Source organism: Toxorhynchites rutilus, chromosome 2 (genome assembly GCF_029784135.1).
Source record: "Toxorhynchites rutilus septentrionalis strain SRP chromosome 2, ASM2978413v1, whole genome shotgun sequence".
NCBI lineage: Eukaryota > Metazoa > Arthropoda > Insecta > Diptera > Culicidae > Toxorhynchites > Toxorhynchites rutilus.
This window is the reverse complement of record NC_073745.1, coordinates 106,137,815-106,160,206: the sequence shown is the minus strand read 5'-3', so window position 1 is coordinate 106,160,206 and position 22,392 is coordinate 106,137,815. Positions and strand designations below refer to the sequence as shown.

Below are 22,392 nucleotides of genomic sequence, written 5' to 3'. Positions count from 1 at the left end.
ATATATATATATATATATATATATATATATATATATATATATATATACAGTCATTCCATACTAAACCGATATAGTGGTTCTCAGATTTTCGCGAAAAAATATAATTGGGTTCTTTTTTGCAAAATATTAGACCCATTGTTTTTATTTTTTCATTAGGGTGTCTATTTCTATTTTGGGGTGGTTCTAAAATTCTACTTTGTCGCCTTTTTTTCCAAACAATCATAACTTTTGAACTACCGTCGTGCGGGGCTTCTTTTGACACTTTTTTTCATTTTCATCATTTAAAAATTTTTTAACTTCGATTATTGTGGGTGGATTTTAACTATCTTGACATATATTCAACCTTGATGTATAGATGACATTTGTGCAAAATATGATCTGAATTCATTGAGAAATAAAACTTTTGTTCATAGAGCGATCAAAAATAGCTCCGTTGCACACGTTGGGGGCTACCTTTGACATAGTCATTTGAAAATTTAAAATCATCATCAATAGGATAATGCTGAATTAACATTTTTTGGAACAAGGAGTTATGGATGGCTATACATATGTGCATTTGAACGAATTTTTCGAAATAAATTTATTACATCAATGTATTTTACAACGAGGTGATTTGGGACTTTTGTCCTCTTTTACCGGGTGTCTTAGATATGGGTTTCGAATCACGTTTTGACGTAGGACTACGTCTAACCGGAAGATATAGGGGGTGAAATGGAAATCTAGGCACTGAACAAATAGGAAAAAATGCAAGATTTGGAACGCTTATAACTCGAGCATTTCTCAATAGATTGCAAAGGTTTTTGCATCAATTGATAGGAAATATATCTACGCATCTATCATAACGAATAACATTTCATTTTTCTTTAGATAAATAATTGAATAATTGTCAAATATCAAGCATTGTCAAAATGCACTATGTGCCCATTTATGATTGGTCCATTTTGTGCTCCTCATATCGTACCGACCAAAACGGGCAACCAGAGCAGCAGCGAAATAGAATGAAGCACGATTGGAAAGGAAAAAGAACAAATGAACGAAACATTGGTCGCAGTCTCACACATGCGTAATTCTCGAGCCAGCCAGTCAGCTTAAAAATCCCCGCTCCGCTGCCGTAACGATCATTCTTTGTGTGGACACCGACTGGACAACATCGTTGCTGGACGAGCTGGACGGCGAGAGATCGAGTGCCTTTCTCAAGGCAAGAGGGCGGAGGTGGTAGCGCTGGAGTAGAGTAGAGTAGAGTAGAGTTTTCAAAGGGCCTTTCTCAAGGCTAGAGACGAATGAACTGCAAAAGTTTAAAGTCTCTATAATACAATACCTTCCTTCCTTCCGTAACGATCATTCTCATTCAAACCGTACACCACATCGGTTCGCATCACAACACATCAACAAACCAACTCAAGCATCCATGTCTGGATATGGTAAAGGAGGAAAGGCAAAATCCCGCTCGAACCGTGTTGATCTGGAGTTCCCCGCAAGGGTAGCTAGGCCGAGCGCGTTAGTACCAGTGCACCAGTCCACCTAGCCGGCGTTATATAGTTTCGGCCGCCGAAGTGATCCAGTTAGCTGGCAAAGCTGCTCGAGACGATAAGAAAACCCGCATTCGGAACAGAACACATTCGGTTCGGTGGACATCAAGACAACAGGCAGTTGCAGCGAGTGGCGAGTGGCAAACGCAATCGCAAAACGGCATCAGGTAGCAGAAGAAAAAAGTTTGTTCTTTATACAAACTGATTTGGTGGCAAATCCAGAACAAGGCGGCATCGAGGGCGTTCGAGATGGTTTTTTTCAAAACCACGAGTACTAAGTTTTCTAAATTGGAATCATTCCATAAAACAAGGCGCTTTTCAGGGCCATTAAACCTTCCAAAAAAGAGTTTAGGAAATACAGTTCAATGCTTTCTAAAACATTATCCAAAATAATAATAAAACACAAATTGATTTTTTCATAATTTGTTTGCCAGGATATGATGAGTATGTGAATTTGGCAGTTGTTCTGAGCTTATTGATTTTCACCAATTCTTAAATTGCGCTAGAGTATAAAACACGCGGACCCCAAAAAAATATCTTATTTTCTTTCAAACCGTAAACCCGTGTGATTGTACGGCAATTGTAGGGTAACTAGGCCGAACGGATTGGTGCCGGAGCACCAGTATACCTAACAGCGATTATAGAGTTTCGGCCGTCGGAGTGCTCGAGTTGGCTTGCAAAACTGCTCATGACAATCAGAAAACACGCATCAAGAACAGAGCAGCTTCGGTTCGGCAAGGCAACAATTAGTTTCAGTGAGTGGCAAAGTCGCATTAAATGTAATTTACTGAACAATATGTCACAAGCTGGATGGGAAGAAATTTTCCAACTGTGAAAGCTGTGGCGAGTGGCAAACGCAATAGCTAAACAGGAAGGTTTAACCGAACAAGATGGGAATATCGAGTGATAACAAAAACACAACACCAAAGGTTCTTTTGAGAACCATCAACATATTCATAAAGAGTAAACAGTAAACTAATCCATTTTTCAGGTAGATAGGTAGGTATTCACGTAGGAGAAGGAAATAAAACAATATATTTAAAATATATATTTAACAAAAGCTGTCCCCTTTGTATAGTCCTACGTCACTCCGGTTATGTCCCCGACATTACCCACCCGTCTTTTTTTCTTCGGTTGAGGCCCAACTGGACAGCCGATCACGTCGTTACGATGTTCCTTTAGAAATTGTTACTCATTTATCTCCAACAACTCGGGCTTTAAGCTATCAGATGGCAGCTGGTTAATGAGTTCGTGGGGATTCCATGGTACGATACCGCATTTCCGGTAGCCCGATATTAGAATACGTCTAGTGTGTGGTGCTAGTGCCTTCAAAAGTTTACTGATAAGGCTTCCGAGGCGACCTTTGGGAATAGTTGCGTTCTTAAAACCCTCACAAGAGGCACGCCACCGTCCTAAAATTTTCCGCCATTCACGCTTCATTGGAGAGAAAAATGCTACGTTGAGCGGTTGTGTCAGATGAGTTGCATTAGGTGGCAAGCAGATAAATTTAATATATTTTTGACGGCAAATTTCAATAACTGTTGGATTCAAATGAGATGAGAGGTTGTCTCCGATCAGCGCAATTGGTCCGTTCAAATGCCTTATAGCTGAAAGAAAAAGTGTCTTGAACCAGTCCTCGAAAATTCTTTCGTCGAACCAGCCAGAAGCACTTCGATTGTAGCGTGTTCCTCGAGGGCCATTAAGTGTCCAAGAATCCCATAAATGTTCTGCCTTGAACACCACGTATGGTGGCAACAGTTCTCCAGTTGCACTTCCGCAAAACATAACGGAAGTAGCAGATTTACTGAAGTTCCTCACGTTTTCAAAATACTTTAAGCCACGCTTACAGATAGCAAGCTTCTTACCCGGATCATCTGACAAATTCGTCTCGTCGTAATTAAAAATATTGGAAGCCGGAACACCTTCCAGAGATTCCTTTAAGTTGGCCATGTACTCTGCGATTGTTTCTCGTGTTATTGCTGCGCGTTTTAACTTAATATTTTGTGCAAAACGTTTGCTTAGTTGCTGGTGATCGCGTAGGAATCGTGCCACCCAGTCTCATGAAGTGTGTAATTTACAAAAGTTGGCACTTTTCTTCCTGCTTCGTCAAATAAATTCGAACTATTTTCCGCAGATCATCGGTTCCAACGGGGAAGCCCCACTCGGATAAGCAGCTGAGATGGTCTGAAAACGATAATTCTTCCGCCTCAGTAAAAACTTTCTGATGTCCGGGCTGTTTCTGGTGCGATTCGCATAGCTTGTTGTATATTGTTTGTCGGCTGCAATGAAGTTGCCTAGCGGTTTCTGCGTGGGACATTTCTCCGGATTTGACTTTTTCAAGGCACTGCATTGAATCTGCAGTGGAAACTACAGTATATTTCCGAGCATTATTATCCTTCCGATAGTTCCTCACCATTCTTGTACCTACAAAAAAGTAAACAAACATAACCTTACAATATGGCTAACGGTGGAAAATTTATCGCTCTCAATTTTTTTTCAAAAATGACTAATTTCAACGATAAAATAACGTTGCTGCTGCTGATATATGACAAACGAATAGTTCTCTGATAGGTTTACACACTTACCAGTATTTAAAATTGTAAGAACAATGTATACGGAAACAATTTTTCTGGAGCTTCAAATCACTACCGCTCGACGTTTCGAGGTTTTTTAATTTTCTGAAAAGGAGTAGTTGCGTTTAAAAAAACTGTCAACGTGAAATGGTAGAAAGGTATTGTATGAATGAATTATCACAGATAATACATTTTGAAAAAAATTAATTTTATAAGAAATTTGTGAAAACCTAAATTTTTCAAAGTAGCCCCGCACGACGGTACTTGACCGAATACCCAAAAATTAGTTTTAGATGCAACCTTCAGCGGCACACAGCAGAACCAGCAGAGAAATTTCAGCGGCTAAAACACACCATTAATTTCTCGATGTTATCACAAACTGAATGAAGGAAAAAACTCAAAGCTACACTTACACTGCACTACATATGCTATGTGTGCATGCGATTGCATCATCCTTTCTTCTCCTCTTCTTCGCTCGTTTTATAGCTCGGGTCGCGTTCGTCGCGAACAAGCAGTATTGACGATTTGTATTCAAGAATCCAGCCAAAATTGTTGCTCCCGTGGTCGAGTGGCTAGCGTCACGCCTAACATATCACTTCTGAATAATTCTGGTACTTTATATTTTCAATTATATTAATATTAAATTAATATAAATTATATTATATTAAAATTATAGAAATACTGTAATCAAAATTTGTTGTGGGTAACTAAACATCTCCGCCACGCTCTATTCAATTTTAGTCCTTGTTCAAATAGCTAATAATAGCGAATATTACATGAATTCAATATATAAATTGATACGTGCACTAAATAATGATATCAAATGTGAAAAACTCTGGCATCAATCGATGTTTTTCCATTTATCTCCAACAACTCGGGCTTTAAGCTATCAGATGGCAGCTGGTTAATGAGTTCGTGGGGATTCCATGGTACGATACCGCATTTCCGGTAGCCCGATATTAGAATACGTCTAGTGTGTGGTGCTAGTGCCTTCAAAAGTTTACTGATAAGGCTTCCGATGCGACCTTTGGGAATAGTTGCGTTCTTAAAACCCTCACAAGAGGCACGCCACCGTCCTAAAATTTTCCGCCATTCACGCTTCATTGGAGAGAAAAATGCTACGTTGAGCGGTTGTGTCAGATGAGTTGCATTAGGTGGCAAGCAGATAAATTTAATATATTTTTGACGGCAAATTTCAATAACTGTTGGATTCAAATGAGATGAGAGGTTGTCTCCGATCAGCGCAATTGGTCCGTTCAAATGCCTTATAGCTGAAAGAAAAAGTGTCTTGAACCAGTCCTCGAAAATTCTTTCGTCGAACCAGCCAGAAGCACTTCGATTGTAGCGTGTTCCTCGAGGGCCATTAAGTGTCCAAGAATCCCATAAATGTTCTGCCTTGAACACCACGTATGGTGGCAACAGTTCTCCAGTTGCACTTCCGCAAAACATAACGGAAGTAGCAGATTTACTGAAGTTCCTCACGTTTTCAAAATACTTTAAGCCACGCTTACAGATAGCAAGCTTCTTACCCGGATCATCTGACAAATTCGTCTCGTCGTAATTAAAAATATTGGAAGCCGGAACACCTTCCAGAGATTCCTTTAAGTTGGCCATGTACTCTGCGATTGTTTCTCGTGTTATTGCTGCGCGTTTTAACTTAATATTTTGTGCAAAACGTTTGCTTAGTTGCTGGTGATCGCGTAGGAATCGTGCCACCCAGTCTCATGAAGTGTGTAATTTACAAAAGTTGGCACTTTTCTTCCTGCTTCGTCAAATAAATTCGAACTATTTTCCGCAGATCATCGGTTCCAACGGGGAAGCCCCACTCGGATAAGCAGCTGAGATGGTCTGAAAACGATAATTCTTCCGCCTCAGTAAAAACTTTCTGATGTCCGGGCTGTTTCTGGTGCGATTCGCATAGCTTGTTGTATATTGTTTGTCGGCTGCAATGAAGTTGCCTAGCGGTTTCTGCGTGGGACATTTCTCCGGATTTGACTTTTTCAAGGCACTGCATTGAATCTGCAGTGGAAACTACAGTATATTTCCGAGCATTATTATCCTTCCGATAGTTCCTCACCATTCTTGTACCTACAAAAAAGTAAACAAACATAACCTTACAATATGGCTAACGGTGGAAAATTTATCGCTCTCAATTTTTTTTCAAAAATGACTAATTTCAACGATAAAATAACGTTGCTGCTGCTGATATATGACAAACGAATAGTTCTCTGATAGGTTTACACACTTACCAGTATTTAAAATTGTAAGAACAATGTATACGGAAACAATTTTTCTGGAGCTTCAAATCACTACCGCTCGACGTTTCGAGGTTTTTTAATTTTCTGAAAAGGAGTAGTTGCGTTTAAAAAAACTGTCAACGTGAAATGGTAGAAAGGTATTGTATGAATGAATTATCACAGATAATACATTTTGAAAAAAAATAATTTTATAAGAAATTTGTGAAAACCTAAATTTTTCAAAGTAGCCCCGCACGACGGTACTTGACCGAATACCCAAAAATTAGTTTTAGATGCAACCTTCAGCGGCACACAGCAGAACCAGCAGAGAAATTTCAGCGGCTAAAACACACCATTAATTTCTCGATGTTATCACAAACTGAATGAAGGAAAAAACTCAAAGCTACACTTACACTGCACTACATATGCTATGTGTGCATGCGATTGCATCATCCTTTCTTCTCCTCTTCTTCGCTCGTTTTATAGCTCGGGTCGCGTTCGTCGCGAACAAGCAGTATTGACGATTTGTATTCAAGAATCCAGCCAAAATTGTTGCTCCCGTGGTCGAGTGGCTAGCGTCACGCCTAACATATCACTTCTGAATAATTCTGGTACTTTATATTTTCAATTATATTAATATTAAATTAATATAAATTATATTATATTAAAATTATAGAAATACTGTAATCAAAATTTGTTGTGGGTAACTAAACATCTCCGCCACGCTCTATTCAATTTTAGTCCTTGTTCAAATAGCTAATAATAGCGAATATTACATGAATTCAATATATAAATTGATACGTGCACTAAATAATGATATCAAATGTGAAAAACTCTGGCATCAATCGATGTTTATTTTGTTCAGAACAGAAAAAGAGGTTTATTTTATTTCCCCAATATTTTAGACGAAGCACCCATTGTCATGATAGGAAAGCATTTTTTCCATGTCAACATACCAACACACCACGCGTTGAGTGGTGGTGGTGTGGTGTCCAATTCGCTACTTCTATTCTAGTTATCCCGAGTTATGATTAATACCACCGCCAGCGTTCGAAATTCAATCAACATATTTTATATAGATCGCACATTTGTTCTAGCCTGCCAAGAATTCGAACCATGCATCAAACGATCTTAACTCTTCTCTCTTCGGTTCTAGGTTTAGCTCGTCACAGAAAGTGGATAATCATGTATGCTTCCAGTAAAACATACAACAAGGAGATTGATCCAATGGAAATATTCAAACTGACAACACACATACCTTTATTGTATAGTGCAAACTGATAACAGATAACTTATTCAAACACGACAACGCTAGGAACGAATATACACCACACACACAACGTTTGGGAACATCCGTTTCGTGAACAATACGAGTTATAGCGATCACTGATGGTGAACAAAATCAACACGAGAGATGAGGTCGGAACAGTTGAACTGCGAAACACTCATCAGATCAAAACATTTAAACAGAACAGAGTAGCATGTTCTTTTTAGTAGTTAAACTCATAGGTCGTAAGCCATATTAGTGTAGTCTGTAGTTCGTTTCATTGAAACCCGTAGCAAGTTTGTTCTTTTCGTTCTGTTTGAACCTGTTCGCGCTCTATTATTCACTTCTGCTTTGCATTTGGCAAAGGTCGTTAGCTTATGACAAGAGTATTTTATTAAACTTAACAATACATCAGTAATTGGCTTTCGAACTAAGGAATTTATTCAGTGGAATTTTATCACATTTTTTGCTTTTCTTTTATGTTTTTTTTTCGTCACATTGTCCAAATTTTAAGAATACGAAAAGGCTCGCCACAACGAAGCTTTCGATTGAATCAGTCACAGAATATGTTTCGTTTCTAGTGTCGTTAAAATTTTTACTTTCTCTGTCTTATATCGCATAAGTTGAGCACGTAGGTTCGAAGTTTTTTTAACGTGGATAGTAAATTTGAAAAAACTTAATATAAGAGAAACAACATGAGTAAATAAACAATTAAATATAATATTAATCGTTATGAATAAACTTTGACATTAATATATGAAATATATCAAAATATTCGATGGTTTGCAATGAATGCATTTATCCGAAAAAAAACCTTTGTATGATAAGTGCATGGCCTCCGAAAATTACAGTTAGCCAGAAACAGCATGCTGACATGTGCTCACTTCTTCCTGAGCCACGGTTGATCTTAGGAGACTTCAACTCTCACGGAACCGCCTGGGGGGAACAGTACGACGACAACCGTTCATTGTTGATATATGATCTTTGTAACAGCTTCAATATGACCGTTTTGAACACTGGTGAAAAAAAACGTGTACCGAAACCTCCTGCTAACCCAAGCTCTTGATCTTTCGCTTTGCTCGAATTCACTATCGTTAGATTGCAAGTGGAATGTAATCCAGGATCCCAACGGTAGTGATCACTTGCCAATCAAAATTTCTATCACCAATGGTGGAATAGCCGGTGTTCCAAGCTTCATGTAGATAAATCGAATGCATTTAAAACTTTCGGAAACGTGGAACCATTGAGAATTTTCAAACGTATTTAGCCCTAGAAAATAAATTCAAAAACTTGATCAAAGGGAAAAAACGTGCTCATTGGCGAAATTTCATGGGAGGTTTATCACGACAAACGTAAATGAAAAAACAGGAAGTGGGTTATATCTATGGTATAACCACAATGCTGACGTAGGACTATCGTTGATTTAGTGATCATTTGTTTGAAGCTGAATCTGAATCCATTCTGTATGAATGAATAAATGAATATTTGGGGGACTTCGAAAACGAGAGCGTTACGTTGGAGGTACAAGGTTTTGTGCATCCAATATTGGACACGAAAATATCCTACTGATGGGGAGGAATAATCTTCTGAAGCTTTCCTGCTAATTACACTTGATTGAAAAATCACAGAACCAAATGTATTTGGTCGCAGTGTTATATGGTTAGAAAACATTAAAATAAACTCTTTCGCTTGAATGTAATTTGCAATTCCAAGAGGAACTGGCAGATTATTTTGCAGCAACGATCACTTATTTCTAGATTCTTCTCGATAACCAGCAAACGTAAAGAGTTGCGCGCGATGTCTCAAGCGGAACCAATTTTCGATGCTGCTATTCTCTCGGTCGTCTTCTCTTTCTGATGGATCGGCTTTTCTGCGCTCCGTCACAGTCCCAAACAAACTGAATGCGTTTCAGGTCAGGTCAGGCGATATAAGAAATCCCTCGATCCCTCACCGTCCAGCTCATCCAGCCCGTTCAGTTCGGTCAGCTCGTTCAGTAACGATGTTGTCTTGTCGATGTCCTCACGAAAAATGAATGCGATCACCACCAGAATATCGCTTAAGTATGCTTTTTGTCCGTGATTGAATCGAAAGAAGGTGTGGTTTACGATGGCAATTTGGAAGGCAAACTAGAGGCGAATGAACTCTGAGTTTGAAACTTTCGGCGACTGAGCAATAATTGATTGAAAATTATATGATTTTCGCGATGCGAAACATTTTCCATTGCGCGCGCAAACTGTATTCGATACGAAAATATTCTACCGATGAGGGAGAATAATCTTCAGAAGCTTTCCTGCTAATTAATTGCACTTGATTGAAAAATCACAAGACCAATTGTATTCGATCGCAGCAGTACTATGTGGATAGAAAACATTAAAATAAACTCTTTCGCATGAATGTATTTTTCAATTGCCAGGGAATTGGCAGATTATTTTCAGCAACGATAAGATTTTTCCAGATTTTCCTCGATACTCGAAGCCCACCAGTGGTTAACGCTAACTCGATAACCACCTGTTAATAGAACTTGATTGAAAAACATTTGATCGCAGTGTTTCATGGATAGAAAACATTAAAATAAACTCTTTCACATGAATGTATTTTTCAATTCCCAGGGGAACTGGCAGATTATTTTTCAACAACGATTAGTTCTTTCCAGATTTTCCTCGATACTCGAAGTCCTCCAGTAATTAATGCTAACTCGATTGAGCACTCGAGCACTTAAGAGCACTTGATTGAAAAATATTTGGTCGCTGTATTACATGGTTAGAAAACATTAAAATAAACCCTTTCCCATGGAATTGAAAAACCAGGGGAACTGGCAGATTTTTTTTCAGCAACGATTAGATTTTTCCAGATTTTCCTCGATACTTGGTCGCAGTGTTACATGGATAGAAAACATTAAAATGAACTTTTTCGCATGAATGTATTTTTCAGTTCCCAGGGGAACTAGCCGATTATTTTTCAGCAACGATTGAATCTTTCCGGAATTTTCTCGATGCTGAATGGCATCCAAACGAAGAGTTCCGCGCGTGTGTGTGTGTGTGTGGCGGCTGCTCCGATCTCTTCCTGGGGAACCGTTTGTGGCATCACTCTCCTCCTGATAGATTCCCTTCTGGCCTAAGGTGCACAGGCTCTTGGTGACACCGTTCATCAGTGCTTTCATGGTAAACGAAGAGCTTCACCACAACAGCGACAACATGCCCCAATCGCTGTTCAATTATAACTGAGTGGATTTCCGAACGGCGCTCGCTTATATGCCGATTGGTGATTTCAATAGCCTGTTTTGAAAGCAATTTTAAGACTATTGAAACAAGTTTTTGGATCAAAAAGTAACAAATATATAACGCGTAGACATTTTATCTTTCGAATGAAGTGTTTATCATACCATTTCGTTCAGTTGTTTAGGAGCTATTAACGCTCAAAATCTCGGTCTCCGGCGTAACGCTTTCGTTTTCGAAACTTTGATTTTACACCCCGGTATAGAAATGAAAGACGTAGTCCTACGTCAAAAATATGGAAAGTGGCATAACATAACATTAGAAATCGCTCTTCAACGAATGAAAGCGAAAAATATTCACATCGATGGATTTTTAATTTTGCACGAAAGGTTTGTCCTGATTCCGTTCCCGTGCAACAAATTGTTCGAGATATACCACAAGATAGGTGTGATCTTGATTCAAAATTTTCGATGGTAGAATTCTCTCTTGCTCTCCTTTCTTGTAACAATTATGCTCCACGATCGGATCGAATTAAGTTCAACTTGTTGAAAAACCTCCCTGATGTGGCGAAACATCGCTTGCTGAAATTGTTCAATCGATTCCTGGAACATAATATTGTTCCGGATGATTGGAGACAAGTATGGCTATTCAAAAACCCTGAGAAACCCCGTCCGACTTCAATTCATAAAAAAATCTTGTTTCGCCTTGATCGATGAGTTGAAACGAATGGCCTACTCTCAGATACACAATATGGGTTCCACAGGGGCTAGGGGACGAATGATTATCTTGCTTTCTTCAAATGGCTTACGCCGAAAAAAAACAAATGGCTTCAGTGTTCTTGGACATAAAGGCCCCCTTAATTCTGTTTCAATAAAGGTTTTGTCAGACAAATTACACTCTCAGGGTGTGCCGCCTCTATTGAATAACATGTTATATAACTTGCTTTGCGAGAAACATTTGAATTTTTCTCACGGAGATTCGGCAGTAAGCCGGGTCCTTTATATAGGACTCCCCCATGGCTCATGTTTAAGCCCCCTTTTGTACAACTTCTATGTAAGCGACATTGACAATTGCCTTACACAAAATTGCAGCCTAAGATAATTTGCAGATGATGGAGTGGTATCTGCCGTTGGATCAAACATTACATTGGTATAGGGATTAAGTTCTCCACGGAGAAAACAGCAAAAACAAAGGTTCAACTTTTGGCTAATCCGATCACTCATGCCATGTTATTCAAGTATCTTGGGGTCTGGTTCTACTCCAAATGTACTTGGGGCCCATATTAGGTACCTGAGTAAAAAATGCCAACAAAGAATAAATTTTCTCCGCTCAATTACCGGCACCTGGTGGGGAGTTACTATCATCATTACAGCCGAATCAGACTCGTAGTTTTGTTTGGACCGTGTGTGGAAGCGTGTGTGGAACCATCGCCACGGCCAAATTGGTCGAATTGCACCACGAACTGCCATCCCATCCACCGTATTCTCCAGATTTGGCCCCGTGCGACTATTTTTTTGTTCACAAACTTGAAAAAATCACTCACTGGGCAGAGTCGAATGAGGAGGTCATCGATGGGTCAAGTGTATCGAGCTAAAAGGACACTATGTTGAGAAATAAATCGCCACTTTCCCAAATTTTTTGGTTTTTTTGTAGGCTAAGTACTTATCGGACTGCCCTCGTATATTGCTGAATTGGCAGCGATACACAGGGCGCTGGACAGCGTCGCCTTACGACCTGTTGAACACTATTACATTGTAACGGATAGTCTTAGCTGTGTCGAAGATATCCGTTCAGTGAGGCCGGAAAAGCACTCACCGTACTTCCTCGAGATACGAGAAATTTTAAATGCTTTATTCAGACGCTCAATTCCGGGTAATAAGAGGACTGACTCATGAGCAAAGGTGGGTGCGATTGAAGGCGTCATTTATCAGCGTCAAATCGCCTTTAATGAATTTTACCGAACATTCCTTGCAAACATGAAAACTATTCCGCAATGAATTTGGTGAGCAATTCATCTCTCGTTTTAGATCAGTGAATTGGCCACCAAAATGGTGCGATCTGACGCCAACTCTTTTGTTAAGCGTTGAGATACCAGCCGATATGCTCCAAAAAGTAATTCGAAATTAGACTTCACATATGGATCACCTGAAACGTAGTTGTGAACAACATTTACATGAAACAATCTTTAAAAAAATGGCAAGGATTGATTATCAACCCCCAATAATGAATGTTATATTTTTTGCCATCTTTGTGTGTTTGTTCTGTTTTTTATATTTCAGATATGACAAAATCTTTAAAAATCACGATACTTATAATAACCGATTAAATTTTACCTCAACGTTGAATTATTACATTTTTGTTGTTGAAATAAACAACAAAAATGTAATAATTCAACGTTGAGGTAAAATTTAATCGGTTATTATAAGTATCGTGATTTTTAAAGATTTTGTTTGAATTATCACCAAGAATTGTTTGCAGATATTGCAGCGAAATTAAGGAAGATAGAAGTGCGGTGCCAAAGAACAAATTGTAGAGCGGTTTGAGAACTTTAATTTGGTTGGTAGAAACAATCAAAAATGCAAAAAAAAATCTACCTTCCAGACCGGGGTCCCTCCTTAGGGCAAACAGATCTCGGAACAATAAAAGTGTTATAACTCTCATTGTTGAAATTCGACCATATGCGTAGAAGGGTTTTTTTCGAGTGAGAAAGGTGTTTTCTGACTTTAAGGGGATGAATCTAAAATTTAATTCTTGTTTTGTATTCAAAAAACGAAAAATATATGTATAAAAAACAAATACATTTTTTTGACTCGACTATATAGAGAATTCGATTATATACAGTGAAAAGAAATCGAAGAGTGCGTATGTATTCCTTGAGTAAACCGCGAATGAATCCTGTCCTACTAAACATAGAATTAAGTTGAAATTTTGTATAAACAAATGTTGAATTAGCGGCTCCGCAAAGCTTATGCGATTGAGCCTTACAAATAAATGAATTGGAAAAAAATATTTAATGACGACATTAAATGTTTGAAATGAATTTGAATAGAAATTAATTGAAATAATCACGACGAATCTCACTCTTTTAAGCGCGTAAAAATACAAATATCATCATTTTTGAGGTTCTGAGATCTAATGTAGGTGTCGCATGAGCTAATGTAGTTTTGAGTAGATTTGTCAATTAGAGGCGAAATTGTTCATTATTCGTGTCGGATTACAGGTGTGTCCAATTAGCAATACGTCGAAATAGAGATAATTTACTGTAGTTTCATCGAATAACCCATGGAGCAAACAATATTATTTTTCCGCTCGCTGAATCGAATCGACCACAAACTGTCACTGAATTGTCAAAATTATGCTGAAATCGATAAAACTTTCCTTTTTGCGATGCCCTCTACCGCCGCATCTACCCTAACAAGCCGTTCGTTCAGTAGCAAACAAGAAAGACAACCTGTTGAGTGCGTGACGCGGTTTCGTATCTTTTTGTGCTTCACTTTTTGGTTGGTTTCATTTTGAGTTCGCTGTTTTGGTTTTATTTTACGAAAAGACTTGCCGATGTTTTGGATATTTGCCATCATTTGTAATGTTCACTCAAAACGACACTGTCAGCGTATTATCAAGTTTTATTTTTCGCGTTAATTTGCTAAATATCCTAACATTAAAAAGTGGACACATCTGCAATCCAGCGAGTGTGGTGGTTGATGAGCATAATGGCGACGCAAATGAAAGTACCAGCTACGGTGGCTGACTTTTTATCGGGAGATGGGGTAGACTTTAGCTCCCACAAGCGAATCTCCAACGCAAACAGCCAGGAACAAAATGATTTGGATATATTATTGAGTGAGATCACGGTGCAATTTGATAACGATGAAGTGCAAACGCTGTACGTTGGTCCGGTCGCGATTGTTGACGACGACGACGTCGTCGGAAATGCGAAAGGCTTCAGCAACATAGTTGACCATAAGGAAATCTCAACCCAAGCATCACAAAATGACCTACCACCGTTGGAGTTTCTCCAGCGGCCAGCATCGGTCCCACCAACAACGGTGTCGGCGGTGGTTGATGACGTCATGAAAGTAGACGCCAGCATTGATCTCGCAGTCACGGTTGTGACGACGAAAACAAAGCAAGACAGACACCATCCACAGCTTCCTTTGTCACCGGGGGTTGGCGCTGAAGCTGAGGGTGGGGAACCCGCCAAGCAGGCGGTCGATTCAGCAAACGACGACCGTCCCCATCATTTGACAGCAGCTGCTGTTGCTATTGATCCGAAAAATGGTGGAAATCCGCAGACTGTTCCAAATGAAGGTGAGTCTCGCTCATAACTTGTAGTTTGATGGCACAATAGAGTGGAATAATTTAGCGACCATGAAACAATCCGGGTAATTTTTGTGCGTGGTTCGATGTTCGAAAATGTTCGGTTTGTGTACTTTATTATGTAAACTTCGCCGTGAGAGGCCGGCGGGGAAAAGGCTCAAATTTTTTTGTTCTGAATCGAATGGTTCATTGTTGAAGTGACGAAACACAGTCCAAACAAGCTCATTGAACATAAACGGGTTTTATAGACGACTGAATACCTACATTTTGTGTAATGATGAATGGTCGATAAAAAAAACAATGTACTTTGCTGCCACTGGAAAACATAAGCAACCACAGCAAGATGGAGTCCCTGTATGTTTTTTGTTTTCGTTATCGTGTTTTTTTTCTCAATCGTAATTTGCAGAATCAACGAATCCGAAGCACATTTGAATATTTTTCTTTTTTTCGTGTATATAGGGTAGAAGTACCAATTCTAGTAGTACATAGTACCAAGTATGGTTATATGAGTTTGTTTTTTATTAGTTTGGAAAACATGTCTTATTTTTTCAAAGTCTGTCCGTTTAATGAAAAATCGAATTAATCCACCTAGATGTGATACACAGACAGACAGAGTTGCCAACCATTATATTCAAAAATCAGGAGTAATCAGGATAGCTCATATTGTGTTGTCCGCAAAGTTCGAATCGATTTTTGGAAACACAAACGCATAATTTCTTTAGGCAAGCATACATTTATTCAAGTTTATGTGCATTAATTTTATTCCACGATCTTTCGGCATCTTACACAATAGCAATATCCGGTAAGTTTAACTGGTGAAACAACACATTCCAGCCAGACTCCAAAATAATTCGTCGTGTTGTCAAAGAGCCATGAAGTTTGACGTTGCTCTGATGGAACACGTTTGTTGTTTGTTGCGAGCAATAGTTGTGGGAATTTGTCGACTGTTTGATTAGTAAAAGCTCATAATGGAGCTTTGAGAATAATGAATAAGCTCAGCTTCAAGATCTATTTCGAAAGATTATGCTAAACATGATGAGTTTTTTGTGGAAAAACCAAAAAATGCTATAAAGTGTTTTAAGTATTCAAAAAACAAGTAATTATTTTCATTCAAAATATAACGATTTGAATATATAGATAATAAACAAAAGCTTTTTTATGTAGGCTATTATGACAATTTTTATTTCCAACCAGGAAAACTTCGTATTATTACTACGGATAATTTTCATTCTAATAAAGTAAAAAATACAAAATCAGGATAAATCAGGATCATTTAAGAAAAATCAGGCAAAACTGAGTCTGGGAAATCCTGAAAAATCAGCAAGGTTGGCATCTTTGCGGACGGACCCTCAACTATTTTGCTCTTGATTCCAGTCAGCTTCTAGATAGTTCACCTTTGGCGATTAAATTTCTGTTTGTAGATGCAGGGCATTCTTTAGGAAATGAATAAACACACTTTTTTCAGCCCATTTCATTCCCACTGGCAACTGTCTGTTTCACCCCACCAGTATAATTATTTCAATAATTTAAATTTTCCACTCACGAATGAATTTACTCTTCCGTTCATATCTACTATCGCTTCTCTGTTAATCACAAACCGAAATATAACCATCAGCGAATTGAATCTTGAAATAAAACCACTTAAAATGCTAAACCACAAAACCCATACGCGGAATCTTGTTTGATTTTAGGTTTTTGTTTTTTTTTATTCTTTATTTGAGAGGCTTTCAGCCTCCTGGGCTGGTTCGCCTCTGTAGTGACGGCAGTAAATATTGCCGCAAAAACCTAAATTGCTCGGTTTCGCGCGGTTTCAAAGGAGGACCTTTCCGACTACTCTGCGATCACTGTCAAATCCACAACTCTGTCGAATTTCAACAATGACAGAGTTATAGAACTTTTTTTTTGTTTCGGGCCCTGTTTGCCTTAAACTGGCTCTACATTAAAAAGTACGCTATGTAAAACAATCGTGTGCTTTCGTGGTCGAGAGATTAGCGTCACACATTCGCCTTTATTCCGTGCTGCGAATGAGGTGACATGGCAATGTTTCACGCTTTATTCTGGAAGCCACTTTACTTTTTAACTCTTATTTGATACCAGAGTCGATAACATATGTGGACACGACTACAACTTTAGATCTCACCTAATAACAAACCATAGTCACCCCATTCGCCTTCGGGGACACCGTCACTTGAGCCATCTCACGTCATTCGCCGCATAGAATAGGGGGAATTATCGAGTTCAATTCACATTGGTATTTGATTATTGACGTTACAGAAACCCCAAACCTCAATTTTTTTCAGTTTTCCGGAAATTGAAAAAAAAATCGAAAAATCGCCAAGCATTGGCCAAAACCTACATTTTTCTTCCTGTAGGAGGGGTCCAATGGGTCCATTTGTCTGTATTTCCAACATTGTTTCTGAATAAATATAAAGTTGTCTTTAACTAAAGTGACCAGACGTCCCGCGTTACACGGGACAGTCCCGCATTTCATCAAAATGTCCCGTGTAAGATTACGTCCCGCGAAACGTCCCGCATTTGGCAAAAGACACGAAAATGTCCCGCGATATCAGTATATTTCAACATCACAATTTGATCATGTTGATTTTCTTAAATGGATGAACCTCAAAAAAATATTATTTGGCAGACTGTTCAAGAGCGCTTCTAATGCATCCTAAGACTAATACGTTGAGCTGGTTTCATCGCACCGACAGTGGGCTTTTTGTTTAGAGAGTGTCAACTGGAAGCGACAGCAAAAAAAATGGAAAATTATTTTTATAATTTTTTTATGATCCGCAGGGACCAAAGCGAGTCAGACGAAAAGATCTTCTTTGGTCCCCTAGCTCGGTCAGGGCCTAACGTTTTAAATAAACCGGAAGAACTAGTGTACACTCGACAGGAAGAGGGAGGGTTGTTTGATGAAGTATCCTGAATAAAGCACTGGGCGGTCTAACGGAAGTTGGCCGGAACCTCAACAATGGCCGATGAAAAGATGTGTGTCGGCGTGTTCTTTTACATTTTCGTGGCTTTGGTGGTCGACTGTCTCTCCATTTTGGCCATTTGCCCAAAAGTTTTTAACGGTTGCAGCTGGGGAGTGTTGAGAAGGTTGGCGGTCTTCGCGACAATGTTTATCTCCAGCCGATCCATCCTCCATCTTTTGGTATAATGGGCTGATCCCAGGTTCGGCATAAATACCACATCACCTTCGCAACTTCCGGCAATCACTTCGTACTATATATATCCCCGTTCACCATATGACTCGATAGAGGAGAGGTTTGGACATTCGCTTCACATCTGTCAGAGAAGGACCTTCTTCGAGAACTTGATGTGGATGATATATTCGAAGTCATCGCTTACCTGGGGAACGTGAAGTACCCGATCCCCTGCCATTCGTTAAATTCTAGCATCAAGTACGTCTCGTCTTTCATTATAAGCACGGAAAGAAGTTTTCCACTTCTTTCGCCGGAAAGAAGTTTTTCACCAGCACCTCAAGCTACTTCTTGGGTGATTGCTTGCTGCTCAGATACGGCCGGTCTCGTCTGATGCTTCCACATAAAATGTCCAGTTTGGCCAGATTCTCCTTCACCATTTGGCCGGTTTGGCTTCGATCTCCCGGCTTAAGGAGCAGCAGGGAGATGATGTTGTAAATACCAGATCGGCTATATCTGGCGGACACAATGTGCTTCAGGATGCCCAACTCCTTCGCTGGGGGGTGGAGCTTGCAGTATGAAAAAATCATCAAGTTGCTTTACAGTGCTGCTACTGCGAATCAACAGCCTTGAATTATTTTTGTTGTAGGCTTAATAAACGTAAGATTTAAGAAAAATTTCGAGCATTCCATTCGGTAATACTCGTAATTTTTTTTTTTTTCAAAGAAAATTGGAGAATTCGAATCGTGCTTGCCAGGCGTAAATGTTCTGATTGAGCGAGTGATTTTCAGGCGTAAACAAAATCTAAACCACCGAAAAATCACAACTGAGTGCCGATACTTAGAAAGAAATAATACATATAAGTTCAGACTCGATAAACTATGGTTTATGTTCACATAACGTATATACACGTTAACGTTTTGTTAATTGTGTCCCGCGTTAGACCTCTGGCCATCTGGTCACTTTACTTTAACATAAAAACCTACCGATGTTTCAAGTATAATATGGTGGCAGCGAAAATGGTCATGTCAAATTTCAAAAACCGACCATGTACATTTTGTCCAAAAAGGTCGATTTTCGGTAAAAAATTGTTTTTCGAGATGACACCAGATCTCGACGTTTCATGCATTTTTAAGTCATTTGGCATCGAAAAAAAATTTTGATTTTCCAAATTTCCTTTCTCCCTCCTTGGAAGATTTTCGAGGATCAAAAAATCAAAACTTTGAGCGCTTTGAGTCACCCCTAAATCATGTCCGATCGAGCTGAAACTTTGCACAGATCATTTTTTGGGCCAATAAACAAAATGTACATGGTCGGTTTTTGAAAATCGATGATCAAATTTTTCCCATACATCCATTGTCACCCTAATGTATACCTATCCTACCACAGCGGGTCAAGTGAAAAATTTCTCTATTGAAAGAAAAATTTTAACGCTTTCGCGTGAGTTCTGTTACAATACTAAATAATTTATTCAAAAGTTTCACAATATATACATGGTTCCTTAAACTAAGATTGACGAGGAACATCTCCTCTCTCTCTCTTGAAAACCGATAACATATCGGTTTCGTTTAGATCATCTACTTTCCTTGTCCCTTCTTCTAGCGTATGGTAACGTGCAGTCTGAGACGGCTGCACTACCCTAAGAAAATACCTTAAGTTTATAGCACCTCGTCGGTGCGCCTATCTTATTCTTGGATTTCCCCTTTCCATCCTTCGCTCTAAATAACATCCTTTTATTTTATTACACCCTGCTGGTGTATCTGGCTGAGCGCAGCTAGGGATGGAAAAGGGTAATAAAAATGCATCCTAAATGATGCATGCATTAAATTGTTTACCGGACGCTATTTAAATATTCGTCCATTCTGAATTTATGACCGGCAATAATTTCGAACTACAAGCGTTTTCTAGCCTAACAAAACACTTGAGCTCTTACATCTTTTAATTGCCTTACATTGGTCCTTTCTAAACGTTTCTATACCTCGCTTGGAGGTCTTTTCTAAATATAATCTCAAATATTGCTTATCTTATGGATCTGTAACTCGATCCGCGATAAGCCTCAGCTGTCCGTAACATTCCGGACTCCGTAAATCTACTACATAGATTTACTCAATTATAGACAACTATCACGGTTTAAAATAATAGGAATATTTCTTGATTCTTCCTGAACTCTATTTAGCCGTATCATGTCTAATAACGAAGGCGGATCATCATTTCTTCTATTATTTTGTCTATTACTTCTTCTCTTTAATTTTATGTATACGTAAATTCCTACTATTATAATCATTGAAATAACAGTTATGGTACCTCCAAATGTATATACGTGTTTCTTTTTTATAAAATCGTCTTCAGGTATTACTGTATCCTTTATATCTACCTTTTCATATGGATTTCTACTCGAGATAGTTGTATTCAAATTTTCATTTATGTTTGGTTTTTCTAGTACATATGGTAGTTTCTGAATAGGTTTAAAAAATATTCTAGCTTCCCCGTTATGTCCAGATATTTGGGCATAACGAATAGTTTTTTCTGTTAGGATCTTACAATCTGGGAACAGTTCTATGATCGCGTTCTTATAAGGCGGTGACATGGCTACATTATTACAATGGATTATTATCTTGCTAGGGTCGCTCGTTGTGTACAATATAGAGTTGATCTTATTCAATTTTGTTAACATGGTGTATGGTTCTTCCATCATCTTTGTTGAGCATTTTTGTTTTATCGTTTCATGAAGTAATGCTCCAGCTATGCAATCTGGAACTCTGGTTAATTCTGGCTGATTTACCACATAATGACTTTCATTAAGCTTTATTAAATTTCCATCCGGGTAAAAAAATTCATGTTTATTATTAATTGCTATTACATGGTGATCTATTTTTATAACACTTCCATTTTCAGGAATAGGGATTACATTGAATACTTCGAAGTTTTCCTTATTAATAATTACATTTTCCATTATTATATTTACTGTTCCATTTTCAATTTTAATGTTGTATTTAACTGCAAGTGGGTCTCTAAGGATTGAGTATCCTTCTGGTAATTGCTTCTTTATATTTTGAATTGCCTTTTGCATTTCATTTTCGGCTAAAGGGTGAGTCTTAATTATCCTGTATTTTCGAGTTATGCCATCAATCAATTGCAAAGCTAACGTTGTGGTCTCAAAACATTTTCTTGCGAATATATTAGTTCTTTCTTCGGAATACTTTCCCTTCAAAGATAACATTCCTTCATTTAGTCTACGAATTCTTACGCTTAATTCATCTCCCATATTTTTGCTTCTTTGATTCAATAGTCTCATGGTTTGTGAGATATCATGAAGTTTTTGCTCTTCGTGAATACGCAAAGACTGTACTTCGTCTTCCACATCATTACTCCCAAATAACAGATCTTTCAAAAACCCAAGTATTCCACGACTCCTTTTTGATCGTGATAAAAAATTTATTTCTTGTTTTGCATTGTTACATTGTCGTTCTATCGACATTACAAGTTCTGTCAAAGCGCTGTCTTGAGTTACATTCCCCATGAACTTCAAGGTTCTTTCTAAGTTCGAATGAATAGAGTCTAGCATAGAAATATCGTCGTTAGGAATTAAGTTGGATACAATATTTGTCCTCCAAATTCCTCGCTTTACTATACATGACCCAACATGATCAAACATTAAACCCCCTTCCTCAATAGGCTGGATGTTGACGGCATTTGTCAAATTTACCAGTACTAGAATTGCCATTGCGGTTACGATAGCCTTTTGTATCGTGCCGGTATATGGTCTTATTTTACCTATGACTTTCTTTTTTGTTTGTGGCTTCGGTTTCAATTTTGACGCCAGCTCTTTTACATGCTCGATGTTAACCGTTTTTCTTACTCCCCATTCTTGAGGATTTCGCGGTCCCTTAATTTCCTCTTTACTCCCTGGGGCACTTTTAATTACTCCAACAAAGTTAAGAGGTGGTGAGGAAATAGTGGTATCTTTTGAGCTCTCGATTTCATTGTTCTTACTTACATCTAATACTGCTAATTTTACAGCTGGTCTAGTAATTTCACCTTTAATTGTTTCCACGGTAGCGGATCTAACTTGCCCATCCATATTAGTTGTTGTTCTTATCACCTTGCC

General features: G+C 38.5%; 2 protein-coding genes across 2 annotated transcripts in view; one reads left to right on the top strand and one right to left on the bottom strand.

Moving 5' to 3' along the window:
* Nucleotides 1-22,392, top strand: part of LOC129766023 (uncharacterized) — a 54,481-nt gene that overhangs the window by 16,627 nt on the left and 15,462 nt on the right. Inside the window, exon 6 of the mRNA XM_055766483.1 lies at nt 14,483-15,129. Coding sequence (XP_055622458.1) covers nt 14,483-15,129 — 647 coding nt within the window. The remainder of the gene's footprint in view (nt 1-14,482; nt 15,130-22,392) is intronic.
* Nucleotides 2,614-4,994, bottom strand: LOC129765219 (uncharacterized). The gene is given in 4 exon segments (XM_055765282.1): nt 2,614-3,612; nt 3,614-3,953; nt 4,115-4,207; nt 4,333-4,994. Coding segments are annotated over 2 exon segments (1,227 nt in total). The 5' UTR covers nt 3,946-3,953; nt 4,115-4,207; nt 4,333-4,994; the 3' UTR covers nt 2,614-2,717.